The 5,566-nt window shown below is 62.0% G+C and overlaps 1 protein-coding gene across 1 annotated transcript; it reads left to right on the top strand.

Moving 5' to 3' along the window:
• Window positions 1-445: 445 nt before the first annotated feature.
• ZNF467 (zinc finger protein 467) lies at window positions 446-5,129 on the top strand. The gene is made up of 5 exons (XM_080818572.1): window positions 446-670; window positions 2,706-2,781; window positions 3,322-3,438; window positions 4,192-4,305; window positions 4,419-5,129. The coding sequence occupies exons 2-5, from the start codon at window positions 2,748-2,750 to the stop codon at window positions 4,421-4,423; spliced, it is 270 nt and encodes an 89-aa protein (XP_080674698.1). The 5' UTR covers window positions 446-670; window positions 2,706-2,747; the 3' UTR covers window positions 4,424-5,129.
• The last annotated feature ends 437 nt before the right edge of the window (window positions 5,130-5,566 follow it).

Genomic DNA, 5,566 nt, shown 5'->3' with positions numbered 1-5,566 from the left:
TCTTCCCCTCCCCAACTCCTCATCGCACCCCCTCCCCTCGCGCTCCACCTTTCCTCTGGCTCCTCCCTCGGCGCCTGCGAGCACCCTCCCGCGCAGCCCGCGTGCCCTTCCTCCCTGCCTCCTCTCCCTCCTCCACCCCTCCCCCCACACTCCTCCCTTCCCTTCCCTTCCCCCTCTTCCCTCCCCCCCCCCGTTCCTAGGCTCCCACTTTCCATCACCTACTCGGGGCCTCCGTCCCTCCCCACCGTCACCTGCACGCCTGTCCCCGCCGTGCGCCTTCCTGCGACCCCACTCCAGCACCCCCCTGCCCCTACCTCCCCCACGGGGTGCCCGGCTGCTCCCCTCCCGCTTCCGCGCTCCCCTCCCCCCCTGCCGGGCGCCGCTTCCCCGCTCCCGCTCCCTCCGCGTCTTTTCCTCTCCCCTCCCCGCGAAGTTTCGGGGCTGTCAGTCTGTCAGTCTTTCGGGCAGTCGGCACCCGAGCTACAGGCAGCGGGCGCCATTGCGAGCAGAGCCGGCCGGGGCAGAAGGCCGGGGCGCCTGGGTCCCGCCAGCAGCGGGGAGACCCGACCGGCCCGCCCGCCAGGTACGGGCGGTGGAGGCGCCCAGCGGCAGGCGGCTCTGCCCGCTTCCCCTTCTACACCGACACTCAGTCACTGCCCGCTCCGCGCAGGTGACAGCCCCGGGGGTGGGGGCGCTGGGAGCGCCGGAGGGGGTGGGGTGGGGTTGGTGGGGGGGGGAAGAAAGGGCAGGGGAGGGGCAGGGGCTGGAGGAGGGAGGGGCTGGGGCCGGGTACAGAAAGCCTGGCTTGGGGGTGGTCACGGCAGTCGAGGAGAGGAGGACCGGGGATCTGGAGGGAGGGGCGGAGGCTGGGGAGAGGGGCCCGGGTGGGAGTCCGGTGGGAGAGGGTTGGGAGGCTCCCGAGGGGAGGGAGTGAGGAGTCTCCGGAGAGGGGAGAGGGAGGGGGCCGTAGGGGAAGGGGGGCAACGAGGCCGAGGGCTCAGGCCTTTCGGGAGGGGCGGGAGAGGAGGGCGCTGACAGGTGAGCCCGGGAGCCGGGGAGGGGCCGGGCTGTGGAGTCGGGGCTGCGAGAAGAGGCTCTAGGGGACGGACGGGAGGCGGGGAGGTGGGAGGGGAGGGGTCTGGTCGGCAGGAAAACTTGGGGGGCGGTAGAAGTCAGTGGGGAGCAGAAATGGGGAAGGTAGCCACTGAGGGGGGGGGAGCGGAGGTGTGTTGGGAGGCAGGGGTGGGGAGGAGCAGGTTCAGTGAGAAGGTCCAGAGCGAGCCGTAAGCCACAGACTCCCAGGCTTGGGGGAGCCCGGGGACAAGGGAGAGAGCTCGGGAGCGGACTGGAAGGGGGAGGGGAAGAGCGGTTCTAGGGACTGGGGACCGGGAGGGTAGGGAAGCGAGAGCCTGCTGGGGAGGCAAAGGGGGAAGGGAGACGGGGGCCTCGGAGGGGAAGGCAAGCTGCAGGAGGGAGGCAGGGAGGGAGGGAGGAGGATGGTATGGGGAGAGCGGGGAGGAGGGCTGGGGAGGGGGAGGAGGGAGGGAACTGAGGTGAAGAGAGGAAGGGAGAGGGAAGGGAAACCAGAGTGGGGGAGGAGAGGGAGAGGGGAGGGGAATGCGGGGTGAGGGAGAAAAGCGGGGAGGAGGAGGGCGGCGTTAGGGAGGAAGGAAAAGAGGAGGGGGAAAGGAAGGGAGAGGGTGTGCAGCCGGGGAGGAGGATGGAGCCTGGGGGAGAACCGGGAGGGAAGGGAAAGGCGGCCCTGAGCCGGGGGAGGAGGAGGGGAACCCTGTCGCCGAGTGTGCCCAGAGGAGAGGGTCAGGGGGGCGGTGGCCGGGGAGGGCCTACCCGAGGGGGCCGGGAGGGGCTGGCCCGGCTGTGAGCAGGGGGAGGAGCCGGAGGGGCGGGGCAGGGGGCGGGGCTGGGGAGCCGGCCAGATTCGGTAGGGAGAGAGGGCGGAAGGCAGAGGGAGCCGGAGAAGGGAGGGGCAGAGGGAAGGCTGCCAGAGGGGGGGGGGGAGGGGGAGGGGAGTCTGATGGGGGGAGGGGCAGGGAACCCGCTGGAGGAGGAGCTGGGAAGGGGGCTCGAGGGCGGGGTGTCCCTGCCTGGGGAAGCCCTGATAGGGGAGGGGCGATGGTTTTGAGGTAGAGTTTTGGGGAGAGGAAGCAAGAGTCATTTCCTGCTCCAGCAAAGACCCTCCTTGGAGGGCCTCCCCCACCAGTTGCCCAATAGTGACACTCACCTCCGCCCCTCGGCTGGCTCCTATTTCGCCAGCTCCTGCAGTGACAGCTGGAGGGCCTAGGAGACGAAGTTCCCGGCTCCCAGCGGGGTCTTCCACTCTCCACCCCCCCCCCCCCCCGAGAATGGAGAATCGATTGATTCCTGACGTCCCCAGGCAAGGGCACTGGGGGGTGGGGAGCAATGGTGGGCTGGGCCCGGTTCAGAGACCCGCCAGGTGCGGGAAGGGTTGCAGTTGATTTCTGGAGCTGACCAGAGCCTGCAGAAGTGGCTTCAACGCCTTGGCCTTGCCCTGCGAAGATCTCTTTGCTTTCTGAAACCCATCATCCCTCATTCCCCTTACCTGTCCCTGGGACATCATCTTTGGAGCTCCTGGGGATCGCTGTTGGGGAGAAGTTGGGCAGAGCCAAGGCCCAGGTGGCAGCTGTCCGGAGAAGAATGTGAACAAGGATGTGTTTTCTCCTCAGGGTGTGTGGCCTGATTCCCAGGAGGAGCTACCCTGGGTTGCCATGAGAGAGACTTTTGAGGCCCTCAGCTCCCTGGGTGAGCCCGCAACACTCAAGGAACGTGGGTGGGTGGGAGGCAGGATCCAGGGGCACCCTAGGCCTGCTGCTTCCCAACCATTCGGACAGCCCGGCTGTTCTCAAGAGATGGCAACCCTGAGACCCCAGAGACCCCCGGGAGTCTGTAAGGCAGCCTCAGTTCCATCCGGGTCTATTTCCAAGCCTGGCCGGGCCGAGGCTGTGCGGGGCTGTTGCGCAGGGCGCGCATGCCGATTGTAGGTGCATGTGAACACCTGCGGACTCCTGGACTCCTGTCTGGAGTACCCGGATATTTCAATCTATTTTCTCTTCCTTCACCTGCTCTTGACTCAGTGCAAAGGGGCACTGAGGACACAAAGGACACCTGACCAGGCTGCTGGGAAGCCTGGCTCTCCCCTCTCATGCTGGCTAGAGACCCTTCCTTCCTGAGCAAGTTGGAAAAAGCCCCTTAGCTGTTTCGGGGCAGAGGAAGAGCCCCTCCCTTTGATCATTGTTCTATACTCTGACGCTTTATTTGGTCCCATCCTTCTGCCTATAACAGGATTCTCTGTGGGACAGCCGGAGATGGCCCCCCAAAGTGAGCCTGGGGAAGGGTCCCATAATAACCAGGAGCGGATGTCCCCTTCCAGGGAAGACAGCATGCTGGGCACATGCTCCGGTAAGTAGGTGGGGACCAGGAGCAGTGGCTCGGGGTGGCATCTACCTTTCCTTCTTCAAGTATTTGTTGAGCACCTACTAAGTGCCACGGTACTATTCTCCATACTTGGAATACCTCAGTGGCCAAAAACAAAGATCCGTGCCTTCCAGGAGCTTAATCTTAGGGAGGACAGAAAGTCAGCAAATACAAAAATGTACTTATAGACTGCGTCACAGGGGGATATGTGCTATGGGGAAGGGTCTGGGGTGGGGGTGGGGAAGGCTGCAGGTAAGATTTGAGCAAGATTCGGAAGAGGTGAGGAAGGTGGCCAAGTAGCTCCCAGAGGGAGAAGACAAGGAAACAAGCCCGTGTTTGGCTTCTTGGCATTCTGGTCTTGCCCAGTCATTTGCCTGGAACTTGGGTCCATCTGGCATCTAGGAGGTCTGCAGCCCCCCTTGTAGAAGTCTCCTGCAAGCCTCAGGGCAAGGACCTTTCCTTGCTTCCACCACCTCCTACACATATTCCAGAAGCTCCTCACAGCTGTGGCTCTCGCAGCCTTCACAGCCTTTGCTTGCAGCTGCCCCAGCTTGAAGGAGCCTGAGGCTGCCCGCCGGGGCAGCAGGGAATTCAGTCCCTGCAGCTGTGATGTGGGACACAATCCTGCCAGTGGGACTGGGACTGGGGTTTCAAAAGTCCCTGCTTGATGGCCCCAGTGGGGACCTCTGTCCATCTGTGATGTCTTTGGAGTCCTTGAGGTAGCCTGTTCTCTCTCAGGGCACGAGGCCCCCAGACCAGAGGAAGGCGCCCACAGTGAAGAAGCTCAAAACCCCTGCAGAGGAGGCCCGGCGTGCGCGCCGCAGAAGGCCGAGCCCGTGGGCTCCTGCCCAGGTGAGTCTTTCCATCTCCCCAGACCACCGGGGGCCCAGGAGAGGGGAGAGGGGCCTTGTCAACTGCCAGCTGCTATCTGAAGGAGGCAGCCACTCCACGCCCTTCCAACCTAGGATGAATCCGTCCCTGGCACCTTTCTACCATAGAGCTTCGGCCCCCAGAGGGAACTCCACATCACAGATGACAGGACTCAGAGAGGCTGGTCACCCAGAGAAACTGACCCTCACCTCAACATCCTCCGAAAGTCTTAACTTCTGCCTCCCTCTGTCTGCGTGTGTACTTGCTGATGACTTGAATTGCCATTCCCATGAAGACCTACCTTTTCATCGCCTCGCCCAAGACAAGCTCCCTCCCCGCCCCAATCGCCACTGGTCTCGGTGGTTCCCCCATGCCCCAAATCTGTGGTGCTGGACTCATCTCCCCCACACCCAGGGTGACGGAACGGTTGATTTCTCTCTTCACCGTGCTGCCCTTACCTCCCTCCAGCTCCCACCACACTTGGCACCTGCTACCTGACTGATGTCCTTTATTCCTGGGGTTTATTTAGAACCTGCTCGGTCCAGGCTGTGTTAGGTAGAAAGGAAGGAGATGGCCCCTGGTGGACACAGACCCTGTTTGACTCCTGCCTCCCCATGTCCCAGCCGAGTGACCTTAGATAGGCTCCCTCACCTCCAGGAGCTCGTTTGCCCACCTGTAAGCAGGGAGAAGACGCACTTCATGGTTGCCGTGAAGCTTTGTGACAGCGGATAGACCGTGTGTCATCGGCGGTTGGCACTCAATAAATGGTGGCAGTCCTCATTTTTATGAGACACTAACAGAAATGGAACACAAGACGTCTGCCTTTCAGAAGCTAAAATCTAGCTGAGATGACAATATGAACCAGAATAAGGAATTAAAAGAACAAATAGCAATCAGGCCACATTGCAAGAAAGTATAACCGTGTTCCCAGTGAGTGCTGTAGGCAGATAAGAGATGCTCGCGCATTGGATTTTTCAAAGATTTTGGCGACCCGTGCTGCGCGTTTTGAGGGAGGTGTAGACATGAGCGCTGATGGTGGGGCGGAGGATGGGAAAACATTCTAGGCTGAGAAGAGACTTTAATACAGAGAATTTGCCGTGTGGCCGGGGTTTGAGCAGACCAGCTTGGCTACAGAGGAGCGTGTATGCCTAGGACAGGAACTCAGATCATCTGTTCAGTGGTTCTTAAACAAACATGACTTTGGGAGCTTTAAAGAAAGAGAACAGATCGGGCATCCTGCTCC

This window comes from Martes martes, assembly GCF_963455335.1.
Source record: "Martes martes genome assembly, chromosome: 11".
Lineage (NCBI taxonomy): Eukaryota > Metazoa > Chordata > Mammalia > Carnivora > Mustelidae > Martes > Martes martes.
Note: the sequence above shows the minus strand (reverse complement) of the source record. Positions and strands in the feature narration are given on the sequence as shown.

Coding starts and splice junctions, on each gene's coding strand:
- ZNF467 (XM_080818572.1), top strand. CDS start 2,748: ATGAGAGAGACTTTTGAGGCCCTCAGCTCCCTGG. Junction 2,782..3,321: donor TGAGGCCCTCAGCTCCCTGG/GTGAGCCCGCAA, acceptor TGCCTATAACAG/GATTCTCTGTGGGACAGCCG. Junction 3,439..4,191: donor CATGCTGGGCACATGCTCCG/GTAAGTAGGTGG, acceptor GTTCTCTCTCAG/GGCACGAGGCCCCCAGACCA.